This window comes from Numenius arquata, chromosome 2 (assembly GCF_964106895.1).
Source record: "Numenius arquata chromosome 2, bNumArq3.hap1.1, whole genome shotgun sequence".
NCBI lineage: Eukaryota > Metazoa > Chordata > Aves > Charadriiformes > Scolopacidae > Numenius > Numenius arquata.
The window spans coordinates 65,266,934-65,287,794 of NC_133577.1; the positions used below are offsets into that span (position 1 = coordinate 65,266,934).

Consider the following 20,861-nt stretch of genomic DNA (forward strand, 5'->3'; position numbering starts at 1 on the left):
ATTTGAGCAGGCAGGTATTTGATTCAGAAACCAAGCTAACCTCCCTAAGCCTCGCTCTTGCTACCAGCTATTCAACACCCATAAATAAACAAGCCCCGAGTTCACCTCTCTTTTGGAGAACAGGCTTCCCTCCAGCGTTGTGCCGGAGTTGGGCTTCGCTGCAACAGACTCTCTGAGGCTCCCGCTGAGCCCCCCAGCAACCACCTCTGAGCATCTGACCCTCCGAGGTGCCGCTGAGCCTCTTTGTCCCGAATTGAGCGTGTCCCCGCACAATGGGGATACAGCTGTCTGCCTGCCAGAGTTAATGAGCGTAGAGGGTAGGCCTTCAATTACGGGTTTTTTCAGCTGTATTTCTCAAAGAGCTTTGCAGAAAAAGGAGGTATCCCGCTCCTCATTTTATACAGGAGGGGGCTGGAGGCTAAAATGCAAAGAAATTAAGTAACTCATTGAAGGTTACAAAGCATATAATCGGCAGAGCTCTGAATCAAGCTTAGCTCCCCACCCCCACAGCCCTCTACCACTTTGTTAGACGCAGGCACGACGTAGAATCCTCTACTTTTTAACTTTCATGGTAAAGAAGCAGTTCTGCTACAGCTTTCTGTTTGACTTTCTTTGGCTTTGCATCAAACCAAACCGGCTCTGCTCTTTATTTTATACTTACTACCACCCTAAGGAGGTTCTTTTATGTGTGGGCGCCATAGAAATTAAGTTTTAAGCTAGAGTTTAGAGGGATCAAATTTTTGCACACAAAACTCCCAGAAAGTCAAGACAACTGAAACCTAGGTCTTGTAAAAAGGAAGGGGGGGGGGGGAGAGGGACGACGCAGCGAAGGGGAGGAAAGAAATCCAATGGTCACTTCTCTCCTATCACTATATGGTCCCAGTCCAATAGGAAGTGCTGGCTCCAACCAGGCTGCCAGAGGTCCGGAGTGCTGGGACAAAAGGCCAAAAATCATCTTTTTTCCATCCAGACAAAATTTTAGGTGGAAAAAGGACATATTCAGGGACACCCAGATGAATAGTAGCCCTAACAATGCCAACTTTTCCGCTCCTGACATTGTTTACACCCACAAAATTAATTGTGGTGCCAAACTGCAAGGAGAACTGTGACTCCCTTAAATGTGTGGTCTTTATCGGGAAGGCCAAATTAAATCATTTGGAATTATTAGATGCATTAACAATGCCTGAGGGTGTCATATACAAATAGCTGACACCTTTTAAGCACTGACGCAATACGGATGGACAAGAACATGAGGTGAGGGTGGTGGGAGGAAAGGTCATTTTTAGATATATCCAAGGTAGAGTAAGTTTTATTACTGGGCTAGAAACATATAGTATCCCAGGAGTGAATAGCTCACACATTTGATCCGATCTTGGGCTCAGTCCAGCTCCCACTGAAGTTTAATGGGAGTTGGATCAGACCATTGCACTCACATTTTTTCCATGCATGGAAAACTATTTCCGTTACTTTGAATTACAATACCACTGGCTTTGGATTTTATATAATAAAATAAATCTAGGCCACTGTTTATATTCCAAGAAACTGCATTCTGGGATGCCAGCAAATATATTGCCTGTTGGATTAAAAAAAATAAAATAAAAACTGGACACATTGGTTTAAAAAAACAACAGCTCCTAATTATTAAACATAATTTTTCTTCCTTGTGCTTTTCTGGAGTCCTCAAATATTTGAAGTATGAAAGGTACATATAAATTCTTCTCTGGTGGTTGAAATGGTGGAATCTGTAAAACTGCAATGCTTTATAAGAAACAGAGGTTTAATATGAAAACAATAATCTTCATGACTGGCTCTTTGCTTATTGGCATATTTTGCGCATTTTAAAAACTACAGTAAAAAAAAAAAACAAAAAACACCACCATTGGAATGTCAGTAACAAAGAGGATGTATATTAGCAAACCCTTATATTCTGGGGACTGGCTTCTCCTGATTGTTCTGACTGCAAATGAACTCTGCAGACGCCGAGAGGCACAGGAAATGTCTTGTGCTAGAAACAGCATTTGTTCCCTGCTTTATGAATTGGATTCTACTAAAATTCCAACGTGGTAAGACTGATTAGCAGACTTTGGTAATGCCTTCTGCCCTAGTACGATTTTATTATACTCTTTTATTACCAATGAAAAACACAGAAAAGACTTCCATCGGTGAACATACGCCCACATTCTGGGAGCAAACGTATCTGTGGTTAGCTTATTGCCGGAGAAGAGCATGGCCCCTGGGGTCCGAAATAGAGAGCAGCAAAATAAAAAGACACCCCCACCAAAAGAATAAAACAAAACCACACATATACACGAGCAACAGAGGGAAAGAAACGTCATCGAGGGGTGTTTAATGTTAAAGAGAAACTATACATCTGGGATGGTGGTGAGGAGGATTTAATCGAGCTGAACAAGGTGACCACCTGCATCCACTTCAAAGAGGGAAACCGGCAGCAGTATGAGGAGTGCTTATGCAGTCATGTGCACGTGTGTGCCTGCAATGCTTCTTTCCACTGACAAAATATGAAGTATATCGCCTTTGCAAACATCCCTGGGCACTGGCAGCTTCTCCTCTGTACTGACAAATTATTTTCAGCATGGGATTAAAAGGAGGAAAAAAAAATTATCTCACTCATCCCTGTAATCTGAGCTGAACAGATTTCCCCTTTGCCCAGGCGGTAGAGAAGAGCTAGGTGCTGGCTTTGTGGGGGCTCCCAGGCTACGCGCTGGTCAGCCACAGGTCACACCTTCCTTCCTCACAACAGCAGGTTGTAAACCTTCCTCCACCACATTGTGGTCTGTGCAGCGTCCAGGAATGGTTTTACAGGGATCTGGATTTTAAGCCATATTACTGTAGAGGAGCCTTGGCTAACTCTCCCTCCAACGTGACAAAGCCCTTTAGAGAGATCAAGAATGGGTTTCCAAATTCTCCAGTGGGTTTAAGTAGTGGGGTGGCAGGGTTTGAAACTCAGGATCATTAGGACTCACCCACATCTGGCTGTAATTTCAAATGTGCGATAACTATGCAAAATGCTGAGATTTACCGATGAGAGAGCAGAAAGAAGCCACTCTTCTCCTTCTCGCTGGCTTTGTTTCTGTAATGAAATAGTATGTGCTGGTGTGCCGGGGGGAGTTCCCTTTGTCAGCACCTCCTCAGCCTCTTCACCCTGACTGAAACATCCAAGGGAAGATGCACCCAAAGACAAACTCCCCGGCAGAACTGCAGGAACAGCAAACCAGCCAGCCTGACGGGGGAAACTTCAAAACCAAAATGTCTCTTAAATAAGCTTCTTTAATTATTATCATCATCTGTTTATTTATACAAATATAAAATATATTTATATAGATTTATATAATATAGATTTGTCGCTTTGGTGGCTCTTCTCATTTACAGACGTACTGGTCGACGATCTCTGTGCACTTTTTACACTTGACGTAACAGCACCAATGGAACTTGCAGTGGCAGCGCTCCACCTGGACGCTCTTGAACTGGTCATAACCCCGGCCGCAGCACATCAGCTCGCACCCATCCATGCCCTCTGAGGTCTTGTTGCACAGGCGGCCCTGCGTGCCCAGCGAGCCAGTGGTCTCGTTGCGCAGGCAATAGTCCGGGCTGGGGTCCACGTAGACCAGGTCCTCTTGCGTCGGCATGTTGAAACGGTTGTTCACCAGCTCCAGCTTGCCCTTGCGGCTGATCCTCATGGCAGCGGCGCTGTCGTACTTCTCCTTCAGCAGGTCGCCCACCTTGCGGAAGTCGGCCAGCTGCAGCCAGCAGGTCTTGAGGCTGCAGGAGCCCGACACGCCGTGGCACTTGCAGGCCACGTCCGCCAGCTTGTACACCGCCTGCGGGAAAAGGAATGCAATCAGGCAGAGCTGCAATTATTCTTGCTGCACTGGCAGCTGGCTTAATTACAATGAATTCATCGCGTTTTCATAAGCGCTTTGATTATCCCCCAATTTCTCTTGTTTCGCCCTTCAGAATAGACAAAAGTCTCCTCTTTCTCCTGTTGTAACTGCTGTGTTCTTGTTCCCTAAATACTTCTATTTCTGGTCACGCTGCCTCCAAACGTGACTTCCCCACCCCACCTTCTTTTCCCCCAGCAGATTTCTGACTTGATGGCAGGGTCAGGAGCGGGAAAGAAGGGGAACAGTCCCGACCTTGTGGGCTCTGGAAATTCCCCCAGTCTCACGGACCAGCAGGGTATTCCATGTTTTTCCCTTCAGAGCTGTGATGAGGGAACACCTGGGGACCTGCCCATTTCCTACCACCCACACCAGGAACCAAGGCTATCGTTTGTAGGGATACATCTGCATCCTTTTGAAATAAATCCACGGACACACACCCTTTCCCTCCACCTCTGCCAAGAGGAGCTCGTTCAGGGGCAGCATCCAGAGGAGGCCATGGCTTTCCAGAGAGGAGCAAGCAGGGGTTGGAGAAAGATTACCACCTCTGCTCGAGGAGTTAACCAGGCGTCCTCCTTGAAGAGCAAGGGCTGAGCTGCAAGCCCTAACTGCCAACCTGCGCCATCTTCTGTCCAGATATTACCCTACATGAACAGGGCTTGTCACCAGGCAGAAGAGCCTATGTTTTAAACAGCAAAGGCAAACTTCGGGGGCTGTCTTTTCCGAGATACTCACAGCTCCTTCTTCAGGAGTCTGCAGGAGCTGTAGCTGTATCATACCCCTGAAACATGAGGCATCGCCTGCTGCAAGTTGGGAAACCAAAGTTAACAAATAGGCTTGAAAATTCAGGCCAGCGAGTGTTAAACCCTCAGCAGAGCAAGAATGGGGTGTCAAGGAAACCAGTTGTTACTCTCCTCCTCCCCGCACTAGCTGGGAGGAGAGAAATATCGAAAAATATTCTAGAATAACAAAGCTCAAAACCTAGGAAAATAAACTGAAACACAGGTGGGGTTTGTTCTTCCCTTAAAGTTCAGAGACAGGTACAAAACTGCCAATTATGTAGGATCCCATCAGCACTCACAGGCACTGACAGAGTTTGCAGAGCGAAGAGCTGGCATCCCCATGCCACTGGAGCTAGACTGTCCTACAGCAGCTTATCCTCCTCCAGCCCTTGCTCCTCAAGCTCTCACCATCGGGCTCACATCTGCTCTCCTATGACCATCCTGTGTCCTGCATGTTCGCAGGGCAGTGCCTCTGCCAGATCCCCCCTGCCAAGCAGAGCTGTTCGGCATTAGCTGCAGAATTACCACCAGCTGTATCTGGTGGGGGAGATCAAGGAACATGAGAAAAAAACTAGGATGTTATGAAGGAGATGGCGGTATGTCTTCTCACCAGGTTTTCTGCTGAAGAAAACAGCCAAACACTGAGATTTCTTTCCTGCCTCACTCACCAACACAGAAGGAAAGCTTCCCAGCTCTCTGCACTTGCTTGCCAAGGAGTAGGTGATTAAGGCAATTGAGCATACCGCAAGAAAAACCTTCTGCCTACGACTACGTTCTGGACCAGCAGCGAGAGGTCAGAGTTCTCCTACCACAACTGGTTGCTCCTGGTCTAACTAACATCTAGTGCTTTTGACAGCTAGTGAAGATTCAATTTGGCTTAATGGCTAAATCACATGGAGGCCAATCCAGCTCCCAAGAAAGTCAATGGAGTGAGTCCTTAAAACAGAGAAGCTTTAGTTCTCCTCCTCGGAGCTCAATTTACTGAGGCAATCCCTCACAGCGCAATGTAACAGCTACAGGCTGGGAGTTAAGCACTTGTCTTGGATCGAGCTACAACTGCAGAGGACCAACCACACCGTTACTTAAGGATTCCTGCTGTACTATAACCAGACAAAGCTACAGCTGAATTTCCCGAGCCCCAGACACTTACTATATCCTCACTGCATTGTCAGCCTGCTTGTTATAAGCTTGTGTTAGCACTTTTTGGTTATGGTTCTGTCAAATCCCAGGCCACTCATGCCTCCCTTGCCCTTGCATGTGTTTTTATAAAGTATTATGATTCTTCCTAATCCTGGGCTTTGTTCCTTTAGAAAAACACTGCAACTCGATCCCTCTCAGTTAATGTCATGGGACTGAGTTCACTACGACTTGGCTTTAAACAACTGATGCTCAAAACATCTGGCCCATGTGGGTAGTAGCTGTGCTGGGAAATGCGAACGCTACCAGTTATCACAGGTAAGCATGGCACCACTCAGCCCTCCGCAGCTCCCGCTATCAACATCCCGTGGAGGTAACCATAGCTTCAGCTGCTACATGGCTCTCCCACTCTCCTCCTTTGCTGTCCGGATGGGGAGAAAGCAGAGGAAATTGGAGAATTCCTCTCTGACCGGGCTCAGGTCAAGGTAAAGAATAACAGACCCCACATGCAGTTCTGAGGGCAGGGTCTGATCGATGGCCATGCCACCTAAACAGGTTGAAAATGCCTCTAATGGAAAGGCTTAAAGCCCCTTCCCATTAGCCCAAGTTCTCTTCCAATTCTTTTCTTGCAAGAATGAGAACGGAAAGAGAATTAATGGAGAATTCCTATGTGGTCAATTAGCCAGACCCCCTTCCAGGCTCTCCTGGCACTGGCTTGAGTGACTGATGACTGAGGCCTGCCATATGCCGACTGGGTAAACAGCACGGAAGGACTGACCGCCACAGTCCACCAGACAGGGCAACAGATAAGGAACAGGGGGAAATAAGAGAAGGTAATGGAGACCAAGTGGAAGAAAAAGACAGATGGAAGGAAAGGACATATTGAGATAACAGCCAAGACAAACAAACAAGGGCAATAGAGCCAGGAGCCGCCACCACAAGGACTCCGACGTGGAGTGAAGGGGTGATGGGGTCAGGACTGCCTGAAAGATAAAAGACCTCTGGTCCCCTCTCATCCTTCTCAGCTCCCCTTCTGAGAACCATGGAGAGAAGAAACAATCTTTTCTCTTGCCACCAGAGCTCCTCAGGGTTCAAGAAGAACTTTCTCACCCACAGGAAACTGAGCGAGGGGACACACCGAAAGCCTGCCTAGAAATCAGAGACATCAGCTGAAACACTGGCTGGGAAAGTGGGGCAAGGCTGTATGTGGGATGGCACCTGGTGGCCACTTAGCAGTGCTCACTGCCGTGTCTCCCATACTCTTTTCTTTCAGCACCAGCTTTCGGGAGTATGGAGTTACACGTGCACCTTCCTGCTTCCAAAACCAGAATCTCAGAAGTTTGGGAACGCAGGACTAGACGGGACCTCCTCGGTTATTAAGTATGATCCCTTGCTATTGTAGGCACTGCTTCAAATAATATTTTCCTTAAATGTATAGAGTGCCCTTTTAAAAGCAATTAGGTTTTCAGCCACCATTATTCTGATCACTATTCTGATGATAAAATATCTTTTTCTAATTTCCAGCCTAAGTGTATTTACTTTATGCCCATTTGCTATTGTGCCAAATTGGCCTTTTGCTTTAAAAGTACTTTTCCGTCCCTATTATTTCTCCCACTAACACAGACATCAGTCATATCCTCTCTCAACTTTCACTTTGCTAGGCTAAACATGGCAAGCTATTCTAGCCCACTTTCTTAAGAAAAGATTCCTATCCCTTGGGTCAGCCATAACAAGCCTTTTCTAGTCTGAGGTCATTTTGCTTGGGAATATGAGAACATACAATATTTTGGGGCCCCAAGAGAGCTTAATATAATGGCATTAGTATTCCCCCATGTTTTATGAAAAGATTTTCCCTGGTACATTATAGGATATTTACCACCTTCCGAGCCACATTACATCCGCAGTCATGTGCAGCTGACTGCTGCGACCAATTCTTTTCTACTCGTTTCTTAATGACTAAAAATATTTTTCATACAAGACCTCAAATGACGGTCTTAATGTTGTTTTACTGGATGTCATTAGCTGCTGTACAGAATTCAGATTCTCCTCTGTATTTATAATACCTGCCACCTTTGCATCATGAGCAAATTGCATCAGCCCATTCCTAATTCCTGTGTTGAGGCTGAGAAACAAAAATACTAAGTGTTGGCCTTGAGGCAAGTCTTTGAAGAACTCTGCTAATTAAGTTCCATTAAGATCAAGATATGTCCTTTCGCACAACTTACTGACATCTTTCCTTGAACCAGTTTCTTGTCCATCTCATAGCTGCTACATTTTTCCTTCTTTTTCCTAATTTAACCAAGCGTTTCCCATGAGGCAAATACATTAAATGTCTCACAGAAGCTCAGATAAATGAGACCTATCAGATCTATTTTGCTTTTTAGGAAATCAGTGATGTTCTAAATGATTGTGTGATCAATCTTTGAGAAACCCTTCTCAAATTATTTCCCATTTAGCCTCTTCTTCTGAGATACCCTTTCCCCCTCCTGTAAATGCTGCAGAGGTCACACTGCCTGTGCTGCCAGGTGCCAGCTCTTTCCAAGTGGCAGGAAAGAAAGCGGGCACCCCCGGTGACTTAAGAGCTTTACGCTACCTGAGTTTTGCTTCTACCTCGGTGGTGATAATTTCCATTTACAGCCTTTCTCCTTTACTCCCATGCTAATACATTTCTAAGAGCCAAGAGAAAAGGCTGCCCTGTATGGGCCCAATACCATCCTGACCAGACAACCCATAGCAATGCCATCTTGGAGCCGTCCCAGGTCTCATCTCCAGATCCTTTCATATTCATCTCCTTTCCTGATCCCAGCATCTCCATTCCTCACTCCTCCCAAATCCTCATGCACATCCTCGACCCCAAATCCTCAGCCTCATTTACTCCAGAGCCCTCCGTTCTTACAATCCTTTGCTGCCACTTGACTCCCATCTGAATCGTTTGACCCAAGCCCAAACTCCCCTCCACCAGTTGCCCCCTGCACCATCCCACCCATCCCAGGTCTGCTGGCCCCAAACTTCAGTACCCTCTACCTGTTTGAACACATCAGCTGCCTCCTCATGCCCTCCTCGCTCCCACAGGGTGCCAGCGCCATCAGCCACTGCCTACTGTGATACCTTGCCTGCCCCTGGGGCACCCTGCCTGGCTTCTCCAAAAAAGAACGGTCCCAGAGGCATTTAAAAATCTATACTATGAGCGCTTATGGTCCTAGGAAGAACTGTCGAGGGCAGAAAAAGACGTCTCCACTGTGCAGCAGACACATGGTACCCCTCCCCATGAGCAACGTCCCCCAGTCTGACTTGAAGCCCCAAGTAAAGCACTCATTTCCTTTGGTGAAAAAAACTACTCTGTTCTTTAGACTCAACCCCATCCCCCTTGAGTAGCAGCCTCATTTCTACAGCCTCCTCCAATTTACAAAGGTTAAAAAACTTTCATTGTTTATTTTACTACCCTTCCCAAGGTCTGACTCAGTGTGATTTTTTTACTGTTCTCACTTCATCTTTACACTTCTTGACCTCTAAGACACAGCTTTTCGTTATTTATTTGCTATCAGTTCTTTTTTTCCATTCTTAGTAGGCTCTTGGTCTATTCCTAACAGTTTCTCTGGGGTAGTTATTCATTCAGTGAGGTCTGGATATTCTTCCTACAAGCTTTTTCCTCTTGCTTGGCATGCAGAATTGTAATGGCTTTAGCATCTTTGACTTGAAAAAGTTCCAGACCTCCTCCACACCGAGTTCCTCCGCTGAGTTTACTAACTGGCTCCTTTAGTTTATCAGAGTTGGTTCTTTTGAAATCCACAAGCTTAATTACACATTGGTTTATACTTCCATTTAATTTAATCTACAATGACTTGTGTTCATTTAATCTAAGGTTGTTTTCCATGGCCATCTGTTCTACAGAGTCTACAAAAGCCAAGCTTGAAATAACATTGTCTTCTGTTGGGCCTTTTGGAAAGCTTTTGTCCAGGTCCCGGGTTAGCTGGAGACAGAGAAATCGCCTTGAGAGCTTATCTGTTGAGTCCAAAGAAGCACAGGCACTGTAGCATTCCAAGCACAATTTAGATAACTTTCTGCACTGTAGTAAAGGCAGGAAGGACATAAGTGGTTTTAGCTCTATCCTTAAAGCAGGAAAACCCTTTCTTCCATCTAAGACTGTATCATCATCTGAAATCACAGCTCAGTTGGATCCTTGCCCATATAACAGGAATAACAAGACAGGGTAGTGTTTCACCCATGCCACGGAGCAAGTATCTTCTGACTTGATCTTCTAATACAGATGTTACTACAGTTCAACTGGCGCCTCAAATTATTGGCCATATTCAGTCTCTGGATCCCTCAAGGCAATAGGACTGGCTGTTAAAAAGTCTCGTAACATATTCTCTCCCTATTTTAGGCAGGGTATTTATTTGTACTAATCCAAGTTCATGACTCCAGACGTATAAGATGTTCAAGGCAAGTAATGCAGAGAAAAAAGCCACTTTCAGGCTCCGTGGAGGAATACCTCCCCCCATTTCTAAGGAAATGCAGACCCTCTGCCCTTCCAAGCCAAAAAAAACCACAACCCAACACCATAACATACTGAGTTCCACAGCTTTCAAGCCCACCGTTTTCCACCTACTGCAAATTTACCCCAATTCGGTTTTGCAAAGGAAGAATGGGAGAGTATTTGCAATGATTCAACCCGACACACTGATTTCACAACCAAAAAAAAACCAGAGCAAACCTTCGGTGGCAAAATGAAGCTGAAATTACACACAGAAAATACTGACATACACGGGAAAGGGAACGATAATTCAGTAACAATTAGAAGTTAGAAAGGGCAGAAAATTGATAAGGAAACTAAGGATATTAGTTAAGAATGTGCAAAAGAACAAGGCTAAGTACACTTAACAGGATTTTTTAATATGCATTAGAAATAAAATTAACCTCAGAAAAGCTCACTACTAGGGAAGAATGAACAAAATTTTAACCCCCCTGTGGAAACGGCACAAATGTTCAAGTAAGTATTCCTGTTCTATATTTGGAAAGAGGCAGGATTACATAGTTGTACTGCATATGAATGATGCTACACCTTCCAGCCTATTAATCACAGACAGAGAAATTGTGTAAAAAGCAAATGTGCATACACTGAACGCCTAAAAAAGGGGGCAACTTCACCTACATTTACAGCATCAGTGAGACCAGTTCCAGAAGCCAGCATGTCATTTTGGTATCTAGTTTTTTCAAGGACACGGGAAAACTGGAAAGGTACACTAAAGTGACGTGAAAATGATTTGATGGCTAAGGAGAACATCTGAAAGCAAGAGAGTCTTCAGTGCTCAATCTAGTTTGTCAAGAAAGAGTGGTGAATAAATTACAGTAGATAAATACATCTATGCAGAGGAAATTCTGATTACTAAGGGGCTTTTCAATCTATCTGTAAAACTCAGGAAAAGAACTGATTGAAAGCTGACGCCAGATAAATTCAAATGATAATGAGGCACAGTGTTGAAACAGGGTGATTAATGATGGTAGCATACTACAAAGAGAAGTGATGGATTCTCCATCCCTAGGGGTCTCCAGATCAAAACTGTGTACCTTCTCGGAAAATGTCTGTCACCTAGATGCAAATTATTTATTTTGCCCAATACCAAGGTAACTGAGCAAGGCATAAATTTCAGACATAGCCAGGCAGCCCAATTCAATGTTTGCTTCTGCCCTTACACTCCCAAAAATCTGAATGATGTCAGCAGAAGAGAACTCCACGTGCCAACAGATTGTCCTCTTCGCCACCAGCCTGTCATTTTGGCAGGTTTGGAAAGCCAGTTTCTGAGACACAAACCTTGAAATCGGCCCTGAGAGCACCTAGATTGTTTGGAAAGGGCTTACATGTCTGCACACATGTGCCATACAGTATCCCAACAGACCCCAAAACTCACTGGCTTTAGCTGGCAATGGAAGCCTGCCGTTAAAGCTGGAGCATGATATTGTCCGTGTTGTCTGTATTAGTCACAAAAATGCAGAAAATGTGACCATACACAGTTTCAAAGGTGTTGCTGGGGCATTGTTGGACTATCAAACCTCCAAGTAATTTGGTATCTAGCTACCTCAAGCCTTCTGAATCTGTCTCTGAGAAAGAGGAAAGGGTCAGCGTTGGTCTTACCCTCCGACCAGCCTCGTTGTTCTGCAAGTTCATCAGCATGCGAGCCTGCTCTTCCGAACCTCTCACGTAGTTCTTCTCCCTCTCCTTGGCATCCACAAACTCCTTGGCAAAACGATATCCATACTCCACATTATCCCCGCAGCCACCCCACAGCCAGTCTCGGGGCAAGTCCTTGGGCCGGGCGGTCCGGCTGCAGCCACAGCTGGAAAGCTCTCCTTCACGGCAAGCCCGGCTGATGGCGTTCACCACCCCGGCGGCGCTGACGGCGTAGGTGAAAGCAGTCTCTCGGCTCCCTGTGAGAGAGACGTGAAAAGCAAATTAACAAGAGACAGATGTCATTTAACAAACGCAACGCGCAGCAAGGAGCAAGCAAACGGGCTCCGGACAGCAGGACGTGGTGTGTTCTGAGAAGGTGCATAGAATTGACTGCAACAAAGGAATGGGGTGGTCAAGTGCAAGGGCACCACACTGTTCTGGTAGAAGGGGAACTGTCCCAACACATGCTTGTGTCTCGTCTTTGTTTTCATTTCACAATAACAGCTCCAGTCCAGAGCTGGCAGTTTCTGCGTAACCAGGATCAAAACCAAATCTGATTCTTTGACACAAAGCTGAGAAGGAGTTGAGATTCCTGCTGTCACCTTCTTCATGAACTTGTAGGTGTTGCTCCTCAAGGGTTATACTTTTTATTATACTTATGTTTGACCATTTAAGAGCCCTGGAAACTCCAGGCCTCACCCAAAAGAAACAGCAACACCATAGGCAGGGAGGGCTCAGCCTCCTTCCCCTCAGATCAACCCTTCACCATCCTCTCATTTCAACTTGGACGAAACTCTCAAGCAGCAAGAGGGTTATTCACTTGCTGAAAATACAGCTGCTGCCTCAGCCACTGAATCTGCCAATAATCATTGAGAATGACTAACGAAGTTGGGTCTGTGCAAAAGGAGCGTTCTGTTTGAGCCAGATATCACTCTGGAACAGTTTTAATTTAATTGGGACAAGCACTCTTTATGGGCATCTCAGTTTGTTGACCTTAATTTGGTTTACATAAAGTCAGCCGAGAATTGTTTTGAGACAAACTGAAGGAAACCCATTTCTACACTAAAGCATCAAGGCAGAGGCTGTCCCAACGCCTACAGAACTGCAGTGCTGGAACAAGTAAAACTTTCCCATGTAGACAATAATAAATGAAATGACTTTCCATTAGCAGGTTTACTAGACACTGCTCTGCTTGGAGTAGATTCTCTATACCACTTAGACTCCGAGCCAAGCAGCTGGATCGGGTCTCCAGCTATGAATTCCTGGCAGTGATTCAGCCCCAATTTGACCGGGGCATCAACCCAGCCAGAATACTGCATGAGGCTAAGCGTGCTGCACCAGCGAGTGCTCTGGGTCTGAAAGGGGGGGAGAAAAAAGGAATGAGGAGGAGAAGGAGGCAATCCACACCTGCACTCTCACCACAGGGTGTAATAAATAGCTAAACCGGTGTAATAAATAGCTAAACTGACACCTTTGGAGTCATTGTGTGTGTGACCAAGCTTTCAGGTGATAAAGAGAACAACTGCCAAAGCTCCACTGGAATAAGCAATCTGATTGTGAAGGGCTACTTACACCAAACCCCAGCAAGAGGCGACCCTCTAATGCTCTCAAGCAAATTTGAATGACTTCAGAAGGCAGATTCTCCAAGAACAGTTTGTCACCAGCCCACGAGGCTCTCAAAGCCAGCTCCCCCGGAGGGACCAAGCTGATGCTTTTGGTATGCTCTTGTTCCAATTTGCATGTGCTGACAATCTGTCATTAATAGCAGCTTATCACCAGCTTAGTGGTAATGACCCAAGACAAAGGCAAGGCTGTGAATGGCATCCACCTTGCAGAACAACTTGTGATTCCGTGATTCCTCTAAATGAGTTGTACACTAAGGGCTTCTGCTCTGGAGCACAGCACAAGGCTGGTAAAATGCTACAGGACACACAATATAGAAGGGAGGGCCATACTAGCAGGTCATAAGGAGAGGACTATGCCCCCCCAAACCTCCCTGGTCCGAGAGGTAAAGAGGAGTGACTCCTAGTTAAGGTAATTCAGCTGAGACTGGCCTATAAGGGAGTTATGGTCATTTTTCAGCAACCGAACTCAAGCTTTTACTTATCTAGTTTGTTTTGCACGTTATGGGTATTTTAAAGTAACAGTCCAGTGCACAGTTTTGCCCCTACCAGTCTGTGCCTGTACGAGAGCCCTGCGGACTCCCCAACCGCCCTGTTAAATAGAGGGCTCCCTGCATCTATAGAGACTAAAACACGTACAAGGAAAGGACCTCCCAGTGTTAGAGCTTGTGCAAGGGAACCTGCATGGCTCCAGGTGCTTAGCATCCCTACAGCTTGCTTGGGATACCTGTCTTGAAAGCACAGACCAGATTCACACTTTTACTGTCCGTGTTTTAACCCTCTCCACGTTTCAGATGTAGCAGCATGACAACTCAACACGCAGCCCCTCAATCTGCATGAGCTGTTTAGGCTGCTGAGGATGGTGGTGGGAGAGGCTGAAACAAGCCACAGTGGGGTCCCCCCCCCTTTCTGCCCACAAAGCAGAACAAACCACGGTCCTCGCTAGATGTAGGTTTGGAAGACTGTGCCTTGGTTTTGGGAGGTGGGATCGGACGTGTGCATGAAACTCTGTATAAACACGAAACAAATTTGTAGCTGGCAGTTGTGGGCTTATACACCCGAGTTTCCTCTGCTCTCCTGCCACTCCTTCCAGCCTTGGAAAAGTATTTGGGTTTTCACTCATCATCTCAAAGTTCACTCCAGTTCCACACCTCTGTGCCACCATCTGAAAGGACAGGGGTGTCACTCCCCAAATTTGTGCAAACATGAGCAGAGGTTAGAGACACAGTCGCACCCAGCTCTGCCGGCCCAGGGGTGGGCCGGAGTCACCCCGGGACGATGCCGGGGGCTGCGGTCCCTGGGAGGCTCTGTCCGCCGGCGCGGAGCTCCGCGGAGCTCTGCTGCCCTCCTGTGCCCGCCGGCCACCCGCCGCCGGCAGCGGGACGGGGAGCCCGGGGCCGCGGCGGCTTTCGGGCCGGGGGGGCTGCCCACGGGCGAGGATGCCGGGGTGGGCTGTACCCAGGCAAGGTGACAGTCGCCACGGCTTCCTTTTCGGGAGGTGCATGAGAAGGAGATGGGAGAAGAACCGATCCCAGTGGGGAGACTGACGCAACGATGATAAAAATGTTGCTCTTTTTTGACGAAAAAGTTTTAGTTTCAACAGATTTTTTTTTTTTTTTTAAAAGCATTCCACCGAAGTTTGGCAATCTAGATGAAAAACGAGGGAAAACATTTCTCTTTGTTCTCTTCTTTTATGACTTTTTTTTTTTTTTTTTTTTTGCCTTTTTGCATTTGAAAAGGCAGAAGAGATAAGATCTTTGGCTTCAGAAATGACTGGACTAACCTGGAAACCCCAGCCTTGTGTTCAGGATTGTGCCGAAGGAGATACATTCTCTCTTCCCCTGAGGAAATTCTAACACGACCTTTTTGGGTGCTCTGTCCTCTCCCTCATAAACGTAGCAATAAGGAATGTGTCTGTATATAATGTATAGATATATATATATACACACACATGTGCAGTCTAAAATCTGTACTGACAGAATAAGAAGCAATGGCAGAAGGACAATTTTTGTACATTGCCAGATATCGGTATTGAATAAACAACATTTAAAAGGTAAGAGCAATTCTCACAAGAACACAAACACTAGGAAGAAATAGTGCTAAAAAGCAGCCTACTTCAGTGCTACGATGCCCCTACAAAAGCTTTGTATCACTGGACTGCCTCACTTCTGTGAAATGCACAAAATGAAGGTGTAATGATTAAACGCAGACCAACCGGGTCTCCCGTTTCCAAGCTGAGCCAAGTTCTGCAAGGGGGAAAGGAAACAAATCTTCCAGGTTTCTGAGCTGAACGCTCTCACGAGGATCTCCCAGGCTTTGGACTTGGCCAGCGCAGGTTCTCCTCCCCTCTCACAATCTAGACCAGCTCGAGAAATCATATAATATATGCCATGCCTGCATCTGTGGGTGGGCAGCCGTGGGTTGTTGGCACACTATACACCTTCTGGGTCCTTCTTATCTCTTCCCCCCTCCCCCCCCACCCAACACTCTGGCATGCCTCTACACTCTTGCAGATATTCTGGTCTCCAGACCTTTCTCGTGCCATTGGCACACAGTACAGAAAAAGGGCTGTAGTCCAGAATTGGGGCTCAGAGGTTGAAAACAGGAGACAGGCACACACTGTGAACCCAGGGAAGAATGGCTTTATAGTTGACACAACCTGAGAGACTGAAAGTCTTTGTTTTCTTCCCCAGCATGGAAAACAGATTTGCTGAAATGATGAGCAATGCCTCGTTACAAAGTACTGGAAGGTGGAACTAAGAGAAAAGAGAAGAGGGAGCATCTCCCTCCACAGCAGCTTATCACTAATGTAGACAACAGTGATGACTCATCATAGACCCTGTAATACCCCAGGCCACCTTTGGTGACATTCTTGTTACTTCTCTTCTGTGCTGGCTTGTGCTGGACACGCTCTGACCAGAGAATTTAAGGGAGCCGCGTTCAAAAATCTTTTGTTAGGATAGGTTTTTAAACAGCAGGCAAGTGCAGGCAGTCACCTCACAGACACTACCATCAGCAGATCCCTACTAGAGATACAACAGTTCTCCTAACAGACAGATCCACGCACACACAAACCAAACAACAGCAGCAGGACTGCAGGACATACCCATCACATACCCGCACCACCTCTTTCCCCATCAAAACCCAAATCTACTCCAAATCTAACAGGATCAAATCCATTTTAGAGAGAATCTCCCTTCTTTCACTATCCACCCTAGTCCCTTCTTCCCATACACCCTCTGATCCTTCCTGATGGCTTTTCATCCTTCAGCGCTGACATTTGCTTTGTCTTAGTTCACCCTTAGTTCTTTTCTCCAGGTGTGGACTCATCCACTGAACCAACCCGGGGCTGCAGGAAAGTACTGAAGAAGAAGATGAGGTTTGCTCCAGAAGGGGAGATTCCTATTGTCTTGTGTCCTTGTGGAGTCACTAGGATCTCTTTGGGGATCTGAAATTTATCCCATTCTTTGGCATAAGTTACATGTGAGGGAGGGACACCAGAAGGAAGAGATGAAGGTGTATTTTCTGTCCTTTGCCTTCGGTGGCTGAAATTCCAGTTTTCCTACCCCAGAGCACAAGTTTTAACAATCTGGGATTGCATGCAGCCTCATCTGGTCACCACCCTTGCTATCAGAAAGCGTGAGATCAAGGATGCACATATGCCTTGGATGTGTGTCAGCAGCTGAAAGTATGCATCAGGAAATGGCATTTCCCAGGCGAGTACCCCAGAGGAGATTGGATTTGTTGGGGTATGAGCTGGGCAGAAAGGGAGGAATTAGAATGGCTCTGGTGGGCTGAATTAGGAATTCTGAAAGGTTGAGTAACACATGCAGAAATAACCCTAAAATTTTCTAGGATGACACGTAAGAACTTCAGGATCAAATAGAAGGGATCACAGCAGTTGGTTGCCCTTGTGCCCTATCACCTCGACGCCCCAGAGGTATTAAAGATGCACCTCTTGGTGTCCAGCTGCCTATGTGGGGTGTTGTTTGGGTTTTTTTTGAGAGTGAAGCCAAAAAGGTGCAAGCAATGATGTGGGTGCAGGAGCTGCAGGTCTTTTTCCATCCCTTGCTAAGTGTTTTCCCTGACCTCACAACTGAGAAATAGTACTGGTTCTTGAGTGTAAATGATCAGCTTTGTGGGTGGGAAACAAAACCTCTTCACACAGGGGTTGGAAAGCATGCGTATTAGTGTGTGTGAGTGTGTGTGCGCGGCATGTTTGTGAGAGTGGCTGTTTTAACACCTTTTCTTTATTGTCCTGGCTGTCGGACACATCAAAACGAGCCCGGATTTCTCAGTTTCTTGCCATCAGATGATTGCATTTCAAAAGGAGCTGGGACAATGTAGCTAGGTCACACCTCAATTCAAGTGCAGCAATGGCCTGTCAATGTGCCTCTTACGGCCAGCAGGGCAGGAATTATAAAAATCTCTTAGGTTTACACAGAAAGTGGCAGAACAGGGAGGGGGGGGGGGGGAAGATCCCATGCCAAGGGAGTCCATATTTCCCGCATCTCAGGGCTGCATTCCCTGTTAGAAGGCACTCCAGATGCTGGGAATGATAACACCGGTCCATTGTTCCTGGCTCCAGCTTCTTCCCTCCCTACCTTTAAACAAGCACACAGAACAAAAGCAGCCCCCCTCTTCCTGACCTTCCTATGGCCCCCAAAGAAAGTGTGCCCCTTGTCACCCCCGTCCCCCCCTGCCGTGGCTCAGGTGCAGTGCTGCCACCCGCTCAGGCTCAGGCAGCACACAGGCAGGGCTCGGGCATTCCACCAGGGAATGGAAAAGCTCGTTGAAGGCAGCTTTAGGAGCGGTGCTAATGGGGCTCATCGCTCCTGCGTGTGTATTTGAAGACAGGGAGAAAGCTGCACAGGGGCAGCCGGCCTGCGCCCAGCACCTGCCCGGCTCTGGGTGCTCCTACCTATTTTCATGACCCGCCCGAAGACGGAGGTGTTGTCCACCGTGCTGCAGTTCCACCGTCGCTGCCGAAACTGGTATTGGCACTCCTTGATGGCACTGCGGGCTCCTTCCCCGATGAACACCATGTGCTCCTGGTAGAGCTGGCAGAGCTTGCGCTGCCCGGGGGAGAGCCCCGGCAGCTGGCTGCACACGGGCTGCGCGCCGATGATGTACATCTCAGGTCTCTGGATGGGGTTCATGGCCAAGGACCTACGATGAGAAAAACATCCCAAGGAGTCTGGAGGGAGAGGCCCCTCCGCGAAACGCCCGGCACCTTTCCCCGCCAGCCCAGCCCGGCCCCGCTCCCCAAGCCCGGGCGCATTTCTCATGTCAGCTGCCTCCCCCTCTACGGCTCTGCCAGATGCGAGGCTTTTCCAGGGCTCTAGCGGGAGAAACACAGCTCGTTTGTAACCTGAGTTTAAACACAGAGGACACCCGGGATGGGGAGGGGGCAGAGAGAAAGCTCAGCACTTTCTCTGCAAAGGAAGAAAGTGAGCTGCTTTTCTGCAGACCGCCAGCGAGCGATGCCTGCCTTCAAGCCGGGCTATTTTCCGCTCTTTAAGGGAAAGGGGCTCCGCGGCTGCTCCCGGGGCTTTTGGCAACGGGTAGGAAACCTTACCCATCCTCTCCTTACGCTTTCCCCACCATCCAAAAGTCCGGACGGGATTTCAGCGAGCCCGTACCAAAGCAGCCCAGAAATGCCTAGAGGAGGGGGGCTGCCTCCCACGTCCCCAAAATTGGGCAGGGGCGGTGGGAGGGGGAGAAAGAAGCGAGCTGCTGCCCAAGAAACCCGGGAGGCAGGAAAAGTTCCCGCGGGGAGCGCCGGGCAGCCGCCCCGCTCCCCCTCCGCCGCTCGCCCCCGGACGGTCCCCGGTCCCCGGCGGCGGACAAAGGCTCCGCCGGGCTCCCCCCGCGCCCTCACTCACCACCAGGAGTTGGCGTCGGCCACCGGCGAGGTGCAGCTGCAGAGGAGGGCGGCGGCGAGGGCCAGCCTCGGCCCGGTCATGGTGGGCTGCGGGCGGCGGCGGCGGGGCTGGGGCAGCCCCCGCAGAGCCGGCCGCCGGGACGGGGCGCCCTGCGGAGACAACGCCGAGGAGAAGCCCTGGAGCGGGGCCTGCGTGCGGCCGGGGGCGCGGCGAGCACAGCCCGGCTGCGGCTGCCGCCCCCTCCCACCCTCGCAGGACCCTCCCCCGGCCGCCGCCTCCCGGGGGCTCCGGCGGCGGCCCTGCCTCCCTCCCTCCCGCCCGCCTTCGGCCCCGGGGCAGGGGCCGCGCTGCCGGGGCTCCGCCGCCACCGACGGAACCTCCCCGTCCCGCCGGGGGGGAGTGAGGAGACGCGTGTGCGGGGCTGGCCTCGCCCTTAGGGGCGTCGGGAGGGAACCCCCGGGACGCCCCCGGTTTGGCCACCCTTTGATGCTGCCCCCGTGGTGCGTGGCGTGGAGCCCCGCGGCCGCAGGTGTGCGGGGGAGTCGGCGGGGCACATCAAAGCGCCGCGCTGGCCCCGCCGCCTTTGTAATGCAAGGCCGGCTCGGAAATGAGCTGCCCCCTCCCCAAAAGGGCCTCCCCAAGGGCCCCGCGCCATGGTCCCAGCCCCACGCCCCGGGCGGGGGGTCTGCGAGGCTCGGCTGGGCTGCCGGCGACGAGCGTAGATAGATAGGGCTGGCACCAGAGCCTAATGGCTTTATGGGCAGGGGAGGTGGACAGGAGAAAAGCTTCAAAGGCTCCTCCTGTCCAAACACCCCTCTCCCTTCCCCGCTCGACCCAGCGGGAACCTCAAAGGCAGGGGCAATCTGGCATCTCCTTAGTCCTTTCTTCCCGCAGACACCAGCAGAAACCAAAAGCGGGCATCCCAGGCCCGTGAAGGTACTTATAACAAACGCTTCTCGCACCCTGCCTCCCTCACGCCGCAGGGAGACAGACAGCTTATTCCACCATCCACACCACTGCTGCTGCCTCCATCTCTGCACGGCCTCCCACCGTCCTGTCCTACGCCATGCATCACCGTCCCCACCTCTCCACAACAGACAAATGCCCCCAGCTCCTTTCCCACACCGCCTCCTCGTCAGGCCTGGCGTCCCACCGACCCTGCGCCTGCGGTGGCGGCTCCCTGAACGCAGGCTGAACGCGTGGGACCCCTCCAGCAGGTCGTGGCCACGGCGTACGTGGTCCGAGACCCGCAAGTACCCGGCTTTTCACTCTGCCTCACAAGCGGTGCCCGAGACATGAATCACCAGACTCGGCAGCTCAGACCGCTGAAGTATATTTTTTATCGAATTCCTCACGCCCGCCACGGT

At 48.9% G+C, this 20,861-nt stretch overlaps 1 protein-coding gene across 2 annotated transcripts; it reads right to left on the reverse strand.

Annotated features, from left to right (window-relative positions):
- Positions 1 to 3,380: 3,380 nt before the first annotated feature.
- Positions 3,381 to 19,640, reverse strand: WNT5B (Wnt family member 5B). Of its 2 annotated transcripts, none has more exons than XM_074166718.1 (4): positions 19,495 to 19,640; positions 18,531 to 18,778; positions 11,952 to 12,244; positions 3,381 to 3,839 (listed from the first exon to the last, which is right to left on the reverse strand). In XM_074166718.1, exons 1-4 carry the CDS (start codon positions 19,572 to 19,574, stop codon positions 3,381 to 3,383), a joined length of 1,080 nt encoding a protein of 359 aa, XP_074022819.1. In that variant the 5' UTR covers positions 19,575 to 19,640. The 2 variants fall into 2 exon arrangements, with proteins under 2 accessions (XP_074022819.1, XP_074022811.1); XM_074166710.1 differs by lacking the exon at positions 19,495 to 19,640 and adding an exon at positions 10,631 to 10,648 and having other exon boundaries at positions 3,381 to 3,869; positions 18,531 to 18,768.
- Positions 19,641 to 20,861: the final 1,221 nt, after the last annotated feature.